Raw genomic sequence first — 13,280 nt, 5'->3', positions numbered from 1 at the left:
ATTGAAATGGAAAAAAAGGGAAATACGCACACCCTCATGCAGTGCAACCCCCCACCCCCACCCCCACGGAGCTACCAGGCAGAATGGAAACATTCAAATCTGCTGAACTGAACGCCATCTCCCGACTGTAACCGATTAAGGTAGTGTTTACATTAACAAATAATGTGGAAAAACAAATGATTGTAGCAGGTAAAAAGCTGGAACACAAATGGAGGACAGTGGGGAAATAAACAACCACAGAAAGAAAAACAGCTGAGCAAACACATCCTCCTGGGAAGAGACATGATCCAAAGCAAAAATGGGCAAAACACAAACAGATTCCTCCCAGAGTCCACCACCGTTTATCAAAGATTCCTTAGTATGAATGAACCGCGAATATGCAATCTTTCGGGTGTTTCTGCTTCATTCACTTGTTTAGCGAGCTTTTGAGCAATCCTCCGCCTGCTTCACAGGAATACAGGTCTAGACCCGGCACCAGAGGTAAACCGTCGGGTTAATTCCGAACCATGCATCACTTAAATGACCTCAACCTGTGTCTGATGTGAGAAAATTGCCTCATTATTATGATAACATCCTCTCTTTCCTTGTGAAGTCCCCCATTCTTTCCTGCAGCAAAACAGCCCAATACCATGATACTCCCACCTCCATACTTCACAGCTGGAATGTTTTTGAGATTTATTCTTCACACTGGGTTTTCTTTAAAAAAACAGAAGAGTCCATTTCCCTCTTTTTTTGTTGTTGCCTGTAATCGTCCGTCTTTCTTCTGTTTCTCAACTGACTTTGCTTTTTTAATCTTTAACCGTATCACTTTAATTTTTAATTTAAAAAATACTAATAATGACAGAAAAAATTACCAAAAACGTTTTAAACTCATTAAGGACTTTTTTTTTTTAAATTGAGACACAAGTCAAGCGTGGCCTCTGCATGAAGCCGTCCATATGAATGCCTCCCGTTCTTCTGTTTTCATGTGTGTTAAAGGAGTAACTTCCACCCTGATGTCTGTCAGTGCCGTCCTCGATCTGTGTGACCTCGTAGAGCCTTTCGGTTTGTGTTGGGACAACTTGTTTTGCTGACAGTAACGATCTTTACCAGCAGTTTCTGCTGCATGTTTGCCTGATTTTTTTCTTGGGTTTGTTTGAACATTTTGTACCAAATCATCTCTTTAATGGATGACCTATAAAAAAGTTATGATTCACAACATTAAGCACGTTGGACCAACATGTTTTCGATGATCTATGGTTATTTTTTCTACTTATTAATTGATCTGAAACTAGAAAACCTTCCTGGAGAATGTTGTCGCCAATAGCAGCTGCTCACAAACGAGCATGTCAGGATGTCCAAGTCAAAGTCTTCATCTGTATAACTGAGAAGAGGAGGGGGCCACAGGAAGAAGCATAATCGTCTCTGAGTGAACGTTTGCCGTTGTGTTACATGGGAGAGTACGATGATGGAGACGACGTTATCACACGGCAAAATCTTGTGGTCGTTTGTGTTTGCATGCTGGAAACAAAGAGTCACAGCAAGATGGGAAGGTGCAATTTCACCACCACAGATTTACACACGAGGGCCAAACAAATAGTTTGTGTGTTTACCCGCTTTCACAGCATTTCAGCCACAACAATTTAACAAATCTGACAGTTAAAACAGGCCACAGAATTAACCATCACAAAACAAAACACTTCCACAAGAAGGAACAGAACGCCTTAACGCCGTTAAAACAAAGAAGGAAGCATTCGGTGTACCACAAAAAGCCAGAAAATCATAGAAAACACGGAAAATCTCCCAGATAGCTTTACAATCAATCACAGTCTAAATTATATTAAATATCAATTTTTTGCTTCTATTAACGATCAAATAAATATGAATAAATACAAGGCAGAAAACAACAGGAAATTTTCACAAAGCTGCCACGAATGACATAAAATGTACACAAACTTTCACAAACATGAAAAAAAGCCAGAGATGAACAGATGTGACTGCACTTTATGGAAGGAATGAGAAAAAAAATCCCCCAGAAAACTCAAACTGAACCACAAGGAGGTCTACTTAAATAATCCAAAATGACCACAGACAAAACTCAACGGTCATGTGATAATAATCCAGAAGAAAGCAGAAATAACCCACATGTAGCCTCAGCACCACTTACAGGGCCCATCTTTAAAAGTCGCCGCTCAGAGCTTCCTAGTAAATCCAAGAGTGTAATCGCTTTCACTCCACTTCTGGCCAGAAGGCTAATCCTCCTACACTAGAAAAACAAACAACCTCCACTTTTAGGAAATATCTTGTTGATCGCATGTGCCATCTTACCTTAGAAAAAAATCAGATTTTCAATGAAGGGTTGTGCCACAGGATTTTTAACGTCTGGCAGCCAGTTCTGAGCAAGATCAAAAATTTTGATCCATCGCTTCTTTCTGAGGGGTAACACTGTTACTCCAATCAGTAAAATTCTTGTAAATTGTATTGAATAATTTTTTCTTTTATGGTGCAACAGGGTGGGTTTGTTTGTAAGGGGTATATAATAAAAAAATAAAATCAAAACTAAAGTTTAAATGTCTTTTACACTGTATATGTTGCTGAATACTCAAATAAAAAGAAACTTGGGTAAAAAAAAAAAGTCACCGCTCAGTAATGAGAGTCTTGTGGTTTCTGGTTTAATCAGTCCGATACTGCCTATCTGCTTCTACGCAGATGATGTAATGAAGAGTTTGGTGCAGCCACATTGTCTTATCATTAGCCGGAATCTGTAGAAAACCAAATGTTGAGCATGTTTGGTCCACACCTTCTGCTTGCTTTGGCCCACATGTGTGCAGTTCGGCTGAAGTGGCTCAGGCGGTTGAGCAGGTCGGCCAATGATCAAAGGGTCGGGGGTTCGGTCCTGCTCCCTCCAGTCTACTGTCGTTGTGTACTAGGGCTAGACACTTCACCCTCCCTGCCTCCAGTGTGGCGCCACTGGTGTGTGAATGTGCATGAATGTCCCAGTGAAGGTCTGAGGGGCCGTAGGCGCGGCTACATCAGTAGCTTACCATCACCAAGTTTGAATGAATAATGGACACATTGTAAGCGCTCTGAGCGTCTGGATAAATCCAATTAAATCCAATCCATCAATAATATTATTAATTCTTCCATAGCCAGACTGGTGCTTTAAGTTAGGGGGCCAAATGTAGCACAGATAAAGTCCCTATAGAGCAACAATGGTTCACACTCTCATTCACTTTTATGGGGGAAAGTGGAGATGCTGTCCTGTAGAGCCAGAAGAGGAGGTTCTGTTTGCATTCTAATTTAAATAAACAATAAAATGTCACAATGTTGTGGGGGAAAAAAGTCATTTTCTACTTGACCTTCTTTTATTAAGCTCTAAAGTGCAGCAGCTGCAAGTTCCACTTTCACAGTAACGTTCCACTCTGGCAGAAAGGCACTGCAAAGTGCTCCCTGTACACACATGCTGAGGTGACTGCAATGATGCAGCACATCCCTCAAAACCAAAACTTAGAATGCACCAGCTCAAGTGGGGTTTTGGTAGGGGCGTGCATTTTTACTTCTAGCAGGATTTGATATGCATCGTAACACTTGAGACATAAAACAATCAACTCACTTCATGACGATGTTATACAGTCCAATTCTCTAACCTGAATGGATACAATCTTGATATTTATTATTTTATCTGACATTTAAAACTATAAATAAAAATGCTTTTTAACAGAGAAACTTTTTTTTTCTAACTGGCACTTTTGATTTTAATGAAGTCAAAATTTTAGCTTCAAACATTAAAACTTGTCATTTTAGGTTGTTTCGACTGTTTTGTTCTTTGTGGTTAAAAAATGGTCATTTTAATTTACTCAGGTATTGTTTGAAGTGAAAAAAATTGTTGGTGCACACGACACACATCCCTCGCTGTGGTTCAGCTTCAGTTGTAATTGACTCGACTTGGTAGAAGCTAGCTTGTGATTGGATGTCATTTTGCTTGTATCTGACAACAGGATGAGAAACTAACAACGTTTTCCAGAAACCGAATATTCACTTCCCGATGGATGTTGTACTTTTTTATCAACACAGTCTTGTGGCTTTTAACCAATACTACTGTTAATCTCAGTACTAGATCCATTTTTTTAAATCCTTGTCCTTTACATCCCTGTATTTGGAATTTTGCATCTATAAGTGAGACATTATTGGTGTTTATAACTACTTCAGACATCACTGGGAGATCAGACAAACACAGCAAATGCTTTATGTTGTGTTCCACTGGCTGTGTGAAACTGCGGGGCATGAGTTCTGTGCACACTGTTGAGTTTCAGCCACACAAACGGGACCGATTATCTCTGACGTCACTGGAGGGATTCTGATGGGCAAGATTTAAGGCTGAAGTGGGTCGGGCATTTTTACCGGGGTTTACTGTGCCCACCACAACCATGTTACAAAAAGGCCAACAGGTAGGTCAAAGTAAAGTGAGAGTTGAATCTGAAGTAAGAAAAACCACATACCTTCAAATGCCCAAACTTCAGGCCTGAAAGAATGAAAAGTGCTGAATCTAGGATATTAGCTGCCCCCCCCTGTTGTCATTAAAGCCCCACTCCAATCATCGGTAGATCAATTTTCTATGACAGAGTTTTAGGGCCAGTTTAGTTTAGTTTTTTATTTTAGTTTTAGGGCCGGCTCTCCAGGTTTCTGTGTCGGTAAAGCGGAGTTTCATATGTAAAATACGTAGCTCAGATACATGTTTGGTTGTAGAGGACTCAGAAGCAGAAGTGTAAAACCCGTCAGTCGAGCGCTTTGAAAAAAGTTGCATCACTGTGAAACAGAAAGCCAGACTTTCTGTTTTTCCTTTCCACGCTGGAGTGTGTTTTCCAAAAGTACAGAATGTCATAAGGAAAATGAAAAGGTGTAAGTTATATTTTGAAAAAAAAAAAAAAAGGATTTCTGTTCAAAGTAGAACTTTTTTGATTTTTTGTTGCTTCTGCATTTTGTAACAAGCTGCTGTAAAAGTCACTGTTGTATGTTTCTGCTTAAAATAAACACCATGAGTGGAACGCTTTCGAACACATCAGTGTTTACCGTCTCATATTTGCATACTTGGCATAACCTCTGCTTTTGTAGTAAAGATAGATTTGCGTAAACATTATAAACAGAGTCGGAGAAAGTTTAAGGCTGTTGGTGAACACAACAGCAATGATGTCATAAAACTCAATTGGTGTATAATGAGAGTTCTTTCCAGCAGCGGAACTCAGCTGCTAATTTGATGCCATGTAGGCTAATGTGTGAAGTCAATAACAAAACTAATACCGTGTATTTTTTTGAAGCAGTACACATGTGTATAAGTAGTGTGAAATCTTAACATGTTGGCCATGATTTGAACCTGAGCCCTTTAGAACAACATTTGGGCTTAAATGTATGTCATTTTTCGAACCGCGGCCGCTTTGCCATCCTAAAACCACTGCTCACTGCGGTGAAGCTGCATGTTCTGAGACTTTCCCTGCCGCCCTTTCCTCTCTGCGTCCTGGTCGCTGTGCTGCCGCCGCTGCTGAGCCTCCCGCTCTGTCTCCACTTACAGAGTGACATCACTGGAGTTTCCCTTCTGCACGGGCAGCTGCAGTAGCATAAATACTACAAGCGCCCTTGCAGAAGTTCATTCTAACACATAGAGAAGTGCGAGGAGACAGTTCACCCAGGGCGCAGCATCCAGACGACAAAACAATGGTGGAGTACTCAGCTGCAGCAACTGATGTGGAGGCCGGCGTTGAGCAGAAGATGGCGGTTTTGGTGGAAAAGAAAAGATCCATTGGCTGGATGTGGAAGATACTTGTGGTCCTGGTCTTGGCAGCCCTCTGTTTAGGAGGCGCCCGGCTCTTTGTTTGGTATTGGAGTGAAAGGCCAGAAATAATGGTGAGGAGCATCTCTATCCATCACAGGTTGTCATCCATGTTCTATGTTAGAATTTCAATAATGGAACTTTTGCTCTCCATTCAGAGTCCTACAGAGCTGCCAGAAACACCAACTGCAGAAAGCTCTTTCCACAAAACAGGTAAGTTCAGGCGGGGCTCGTTACAAATGATTTTAACCAGGGGAATAATTTAAGACGAGCTCACGGTTCTCTTTTCTCCTCAGATCCTCATCACTCTCTGAAACAAATCAGCAGCAACTCCAAGGCGGCCATCCATTTACAAGGTGAATTTGGGTCTCCTAAAACAAGAACTTTGCACTTTTTTGCTCCAACTGTGTAATATTAGCAGCTGGTGCAACCCTTGTGCTATCCTAGGCACTTTAACGTTGAGAGTTGGGTCATCTAGACCCACTAGACAGTGCTCTGAACCTTTTTTCTTCAATGATTTGTGATCTTCACTGGTGTCCATGGATTACATGAAATCTTTCCACCTTTATCCACCTTTGTCATGGTAGGGAGAACGTGTAAATGCAAGGGTGGGGTCATCTAAGATAGCACAAGGGTTTTAACAAGCGATTATTTAAATTCCTGTAAATCTGAAAAACAGGACCGACAGCTGTAAAATAATCATTTGAAATGAATGAATGGCTCAACCTCTCATCTCTTTGCAGGTCTTGAGGAAAACTCTGTGCTGAAGTGGGCTGATGACGAAGGCCATGCGTTCTCTCGTGGCGGTCTCAAATTAGTGAACAACGAAATTATCATCCCCAGAGAAGGCTTGTACTTTGTCTACAGTCAGGCATCATTCAGGGTGTCCTGCGGTGACAGCGACACAGAGGGAACGTCAAAAAACCCCACACACCTTAGCCACAGGATCCAGCGCTTCTCAAAATCAGTGGGAGGAAAAACTTCAGTGATGAGCGCACTGAGGTCAGTCTGTCAAACCGGTGCACAGGTCGCCGGCAGCGCCGAGCACAACTGGTACAACGCCATTTACCTGGGCGGCGTGTTTAGCCTGAACCAAGGAGACAGGCTGTGGACAGAAACCAGACCACTGTTGGAGCTGGAGACCGACGACGGCAGCACGTTCTTTGGTGTGTTTGCTCTTTAGGAACAAGACCACATCCGAGCAGAGCCAATTTGGCTTCACAATGGCCTTTTTTTTTTTTTTTTAAATATTCAGATTCATCCTAATGATGAAGTAGAAATGTTTAGATCTCAATGGAGATCAAATTATTTTAAAAACGTTATAAACTGTAACAGTTTGCAACTTTATTTCTATTTTAGGCACTTTTATTTAAAATGACCTAAGACTGTAGTACGCTACACTTTACTTGAGAGTTTAGATGTGAGAATTATGTACAGATGATCACAACTTATTGTCCAAACACATTTGTATTTATTTGTATTTATTTGTATTTAAATTTGGTGGGTTTTGGTGATGTGCATTATGTTCATGTATTTTTATGATTAAATACAAAAAAAACAAAAAACTTTTATCTGCAGTTTGTCTCATTTTGTATCAAAAATCAATTATTTAAAGTTATTAGACAAAGAGAACGATATTGGCTCGAGTGTCAATGTGTAACATGGATTGAACCAGAGGTAAGCAGTTTTATTCTGAAATGAAACAACAAATCAAATGGTCCAATTAGATAACAGCTGGCTTTTTTGCTATGTGCTCTGTTGCAGGTCCTAAAATATAGGATAGTGTAATAATTTAAAACAGAGGTACTTTCTCTGATTTAATGTTTTAGTAAAAAAAAAAAACAAGGTTGTTTTTTAACATTTGGAGAAAAAAAGTGAGAGTTTTATTTTGTTTATCCTTATGGTCACAGGGGTGAAAGTGTAGTTGAACTTTTTTCCTTTACTTTCAGGACTTGAAGCAGAACTGATAAAGGAAGTGAGGGTCATGTGACCGGTTACATTTAGATGTTAGTTTGAAGTGTAAAGAGTTGGAAATTTATTTTCAGAAATTTATAAATATTTTTATTACATTATTTTTAAGTGCACAGCGCTAATATTTCTTTTTTTTTGCAAGTCCATTTTGACTTTAATTTGAGCTCATTACGTCAACACATGAGCACACAAACTTGGCAGACGCTGCCTTGAAATTCCTCGGCAAACTGCAAATACTTCCTTTGTTAGATCTCACAAGTGGAGGGGAATTTCCTCTTTTTTTCTCCCTCTGACTGCTGTGTCAGGTGGAGTCTCAGAAGCCTCAACTCCGAGCGGGTTTTCCCCAGTGACGCCCCCACCCGCCCTCACACACACACACGCACACCCTGCAGAGCGCCTCCACCAGCATTACCACATAGCTCGCCTTCAGTCAGCTGGAAAGAGGCATGACACGGGAAGCTGTGTGCACTGTGGGATCATGGGACAGCACCACATCTGGTCTTTGTCACGCTGTCATCGTCTAAAAACATTCACTCTACAAACAGCGGATGCACTTGGGAGCAATTTATCTCCTCTTGTGTGATTTGCTTGCTGACATCCTGGTATTGTCTCGGTAATGAGCTTCTCATGCTGCCGGTCATTGAGGTGAAAACCGTTTGTTTAATGAGGTCTTCTTCTGGGGTTCATTTGCTTCTTGGTGGATCCAAACAGGGAAAGTGGAGTTTTTCTAAAACCGATAGTCTTAACCTTTCAGAATGAACCGCTGCAAAGGTCACAGCAGCTCTGGAAAACGACGGACAACTGCTGACATCTAGTGGACGGATTAAACAGCTGATTGTGAGGAATTCATGAAGCTTTTTCAAGGTCTTTTCCAAACATTTTACTTCATAATTTATATTTACTTATAGGATGAGTCCCATTAAAAGAGAGGCTAAAACTCTGAGCTGTGTTGTGGGAGGATGAGTAATTTAGGCCAACTTGGACATGTTTGCCTTATTGGTTTTGTGAGGCTGTCAAAATGACAGTTTCTTAGAATACGTTAGGCGTTTTTAAGGTGCCATCTATCAAAAGTTGAAAAGCATATGAGATGAAGGTTACATACGTTTTCAGTTCTGTTTTTAATCAATTAAATCCTGTGGTATAATAAACAAACACCACTTTGGGAAAACAGTCCAAATAAATATTTTATGGACCATGTCTGTGGATTGGAACGGCCAAAGCACGAGTCAGCAGATGCACTCTCTTGTGATGAGTTTGCAAAACAATAAAAATAAAAATCGCTTATGTGCTTGTAGTTGTTTGCAAAAGTAAAAAAAAAAGTTCATCTTCGTGTGCAGCCTCAGCTTTGTTGTCAAGGCAACAGTCTGGGATGGGAGACTGACCCCTTCTCTCATGCAGATCATACTAGCAAAAAAATAAGCGATTACAGCGTCCCGCTATAGTTAAAGTGTTTACCTCAGCTAATACATTTGGCACATTTGACATTTAATAAATAGTTTGTTGAGTCCACTTCATTCGGAGTCAAATTAAATTTGGATTTTTGCATTTTTGGTTCAATAGTGTGCAGTCATTTTTAGGGCTGTAACAGAATCAGCCGTCTGTCATTCTTTTCGCAAGTTTTATTCCGTCTTTGAACCACGTACCCCGAAAACCCCGAAACACAACCAATCGAGTGAAAAAACATTGAATTTATTCACTTTTCCCATATACTTGCATACACATACTCTGAAATAACATTAAAGATCATAGATAGTGAATACAAATATCCCCACAATCCATGTATATTAACATATATGTGCAAGATAATAGAACTTTTTTTATATTTCTGCATTCATATGTTACACTATGTAGTCCATGTTCTGCAGAGTTAATAAAATGGCCTGTTTCATTCATTCCAGTTGACCATTGTGCCTCAAAACCCTGAGCTTTCGAACTATAATGTGTGATCATTTCAGGATAAAGTGCTCCATCAGATGAATATAGCTTAACAGATACTGAAACATTTGTCATTTTACCCGCCGATCGAGCTCTTTAGGCATCATTGCTTCGTAGGTCATGAATGAAATAGAGCATTCAGATTAACTGCTGGATATATAAACGGTTCCTTGTGTTACTCTTTGTTCACCTTTCAAAACATCGCGATTTATTTGAAGACCTCAAAAGAAAAGAAAAAAGTCTGCTATCATTCTCGATTGTCACATAGAAATTAAAAGAAAAAAAATGCTCACAAGAATGACGAGAAACAGGTTCCAGGTAAGAAATCTCAAGGAAAAACTGTGCTTTCTCTAAATACCTGCAGGAAAGGCCCTTATTTTAAAGCAGGAAATCAGGAAGTGGCTTGAAATTTCAGCTGGGGGGGTAACTATTTTTGCAAAAACAGGAAGGAGAGACAGACTATACCCATTCTGATGTAAAGTTTCCCTTTTACAAGCTGAGTCTGTGAAGATTGTGATGATTATCACAAAGTAATTGTGCCTCACACATTTGGAACCTGAAATGTTAAGACGTCTGTCTGCGCGGATGTGCTTTTGCATAAACTGCGGCATTTTTCTATTGTCAGCAGATGCTTCTCCAGCCTGAACCGCAGGGGTGTGCGGTGGAAATGAGTCCAGTATTGCTTTGGAACAGTATGGGACCAAAGATTCACCAAAAATGCAGGCGGCGGCGACGACGGCGACGGGAGGGTGGGGTGAAAATCCTCCAAACAAGAATTGGGAGATTTTTTTCTTTCGTTCTACAAAAACAAATACCTCAACTTTCATAAGGATCCAAACTTTTCTCTGCAGGCGTCCAGCTGTTCCTCTTCGACACAGTTTGTTAAGCGAACATCGGTAAAGGTCATTAAAATGCAGTACTCAATACACAGCCCCGACACCACACATGCGAAGCTCTCTGGCCTGTAGGTTATGGCTATTTCACTTCTGCGTGAGTCTGCTGCTCCGCAGAGCTTCTTCTTCTTCTGTCAGACAGTTCAGAAGAACCTCATGACAAATAGATCAATCATTACAGAACAATAAAAACCACAAAGTGAAATCGACAAACTCGAAGGACGAAAGATGAAATACCAAAGACACAAACACGGTTCCTCCACCTCCTCCTCCTCCATGTGGTGTCTCCACAACATAAGCAGATAACGGATGAGGAGGCACTCCAAAGTTTGCTGGAGGTGTCGTGCTGCTCCTCAGAGATGTGCTTTTGTTTTCGGCTTGAACGCAGTGAGATCAAAGCTGTGAGGACGAGCGTGGCTTCCTCCACAGCTGCCGTGTTCTCATTGTGTTTACGTCGCACCTCTGCGTGCTCCACCCGAAAGAAGTGAAAGTCACAGTGTCACGTTGTGTTTCGTGTCCCCAACCCCACCCGTGTGCGCACCTTGAGGCCCCGCCCTCGCGTTTTTTACTTGTACAGCAGAGGGATCTGGCTGTTGTGACAGTGGTTGCGACCCATCTTGCTCTCCGCTGGGTAGAGATTGGACGAGTTGGAGAAGGAGGGCGGCATGGAGTGATTATCCATGGTGGGGTTCGGGTAGCCCGGTGGGGGAAGCAGCGACTTGGGGTCGGCCTGGGCGTTGTGGTTCTGATTCTGGCCAGAGGAGGGTCGGCGGCGGTTTCGCAGAGCCTGCCGCTCGGCCAGCTGGTTGCGCAGCGCAGACACCCGCTCCTCTTTCTGCAAATGGGAAACAGACAGAGCTCTGTAGATCATCTACCTCCCTTTACAGCAACAGCATGCAAACTAAAAGATAAAAAAACAGAAGCTTTGACGGCATGTGCCCCCCCTGTTACCCCTGAGGCCTAAAGGACATATATGATGCTGTTCTTAAGCCTCCCAGAGTAAACTATATCCATATATATAATATTTTTTTTTTAATTTGGCACACTAAACAACTATTTTTTTTAAAAATTAGGAGTTGTTGTTTTTATGCAGTTCATTTTTCTACCCGAAAGTAAGGTGACTGGATCTCTGAGGCTCCGCCTTTCACTCCTCGTGGGTGCCGCCCATTTAATGACGTCATCCCAGAGCCGGCCTCAGCAGCGCTTCTGCTTCTCGCCCACACAAACAAACAACATCTGAACTTTCGCAAAGATGGATGTGGAGATTGTGGAGCCTCATAAAAGCTTTTTTTGATTCTCCACGGAGAAAGTGGGCGTGTGTGTTAGCCTGGAGACAACGGTGGCAGCAGGGCTGTTTCTCACTTTATGACATCACAATGTGAGGACCCACTCGCTTTCGTGGATTGGGAGGGGCTGGTGCTCAGAGAGCAAGTTTTTAGGAGAATACTCAGAGATGCATGAAAGGATCAAAATGCCACATTGGGGTTGTTAATTAGAAATTCATCTCAGTGTTGTGGGCAGCACTGTTGGCATGGAGCAATCCCGCCCCCTTCCCCTTCCCATTGATAAGAGCTCTGCATATTTTCTATGTCAGAGATGAACTTATGCCAACTGCTTTTTTTCTTCTGCTCCTGATTCACAATGTTTTGAATAAAGAAACACTCAGAAATTCTATTTTAAGCTTAATTCTTTTACTACATGTCCTCCATCCTCAGAAAAAGATGCAGGTTAAAAACACTATTTTCATGAGAGTGGGTCTTTAAAGTAACTCAAAGCCACAGTTTATAATTACAAAAGCAGTTGAAGAAACGAAGGAATTTAGGGCCAAAACTGCATTAAAATTAGACTTAATTCCAAAGCGCTGATGAATGTGCGCTTGCATGTTTGTCTCTCGATGTTCAGTTATTCTTGGCAACCAATATTTGTTTACGTTCTTCATGCCCACATGGTTTGCACAGTTGCCACAGCAACGTTTTTGGTGGAGCGGAGTCACCGACTGGATTATTGTGACTCGCACAAAGACTGACGAGTGTGCCAATGTGTGTTTGCCTGTGGATTTAGAGGCTTAATTTTTTTTGGAAGGTTTTAAAAGAAGTTCCGGGGTTTTACTTTATTTTGAAAACCTGATGATTACATTTTTGGTCTTTTGTGTTGATTTGCTGTTGAAGGACCTGGTTTCAGAATGACGTCTTCACATTTGGCTTTGACTGAAGAGTTTATTATCCATTTCCTGATGCTGGGGCTGTATAATAACCCCACATGACCATTACATCACCACCGTGCCAGTAAGTGAAACATCTAGTGAGCCAGTTTTTCTGTCTGAGAAGCAGATCTTGCTTCGGTTTGTCTTGTTGTTGCTGAATTCCTTGAACCTTGAGCTTGATGCTAAACTTCAACAGATGATGTTTACTCCAGTTTAGAGGCTAGAAGTTGGGGATGGATTTGCAGGACAACTCTGGCAGAAGTGCAACATGATGTAACGCAGAAGCAACAGCAACTTAAATTAGATCATGTTTTCATTCACCTGTGTCAGAAACACTCAGACTACTTTTTGATTTGGTCTTATTTTTTATTTTCAATTTTCCAGTTGCCCTCGTCAGCTGATCTGGCTCAGCTAGACAGACTGTGAGTCTTTGATTTATTTATTTTTTATTTATGTTTATCATCTAAAACTGAGA

General features: G+C 41.3%; 2 protein-coding genes across 2 annotated transcripts in view; one reads left to right on the top strand and one right to left on the bottom strand.

Moving 5' to 3' along the window:
• Nucleotides 1–5,639: 5,639 nt before the first annotated feature.
• LOC101159531 (tumor necrosis factor-like) lies at nt 5,640–7,368 on the top strand. The gene is made up of 4 exons (XM_020710636.2): nt 5,640–5,877; nt 5,962–6,016; nt 6,100–6,159; nt 6,547–7,368. Exons 1-4 carry the CDS (start codon nt 5,689–5,691, stop codon nt 6,984–6,986), a joined length of 744 nt encoding a protein of 247 aa, XP_020566295.1. The 5' UTR covers nt 5,640–5,688; the 3' UTR covers nt 6,987–7,368.
• Nucleotides 7,369–9,442: 2,074 nt separating this feature from the next.
• LOC101159293 (gamma-aminobutyric acid type B receptor subunit 1) overlaps nt 9,443–13,280 on the bottom strand; it is a gene marked incomplete in the record, with an annotated part of 118,173 nt that continues 114,335 nt past the window's right edge. Inside the window, 1 exon segment of the mRNA XM_023963908.1 lies at nt 9,443–11,437. Coding sequence (XP_023819676.1) covers nt 11,168–11,437 — 270 coding nt within the window.

Source organism: Oryzias latipes, chromosome 16 (assembly GCF_002234675.1).
Source record: "Oryzias latipes chromosome 16, ASM223467v1".
NCBI lineage: Eukaryota > Metazoa > Chordata > Actinopteri > Beloniformes > Adrianichthyidae > Oryzias > Oryzias latipes.
This window is presented reverse-complemented; position numbering and strand designations above follow the sequence as displayed.

Excerpts from the sequence above, each read along its gene's own strand:
- LOC101159531 (XM_020710636.2), top strand. The coding sequence starts at position 5,689 with ATGGTGGAGTACTCAGCTGCAGCAACTGATGTGGAGGCCGGCGTTGAG. Across the intron at positions 5,878-5,961 it reads GTGAAAGGCCAGAAATAATG|AGTCCTACAGAGCTGCCAGA; the intron begins GTGAGGAGCATC and ends CTCTCCATTCAG. Across the intron at positions 6,017-6,099 it reads AAGCTCTTTCCACAAAACAG|ATCCTCATCACTCTCTGAAA; the intron begins GTAAGTTCAGGC and ends TTTTCTCCTCAG.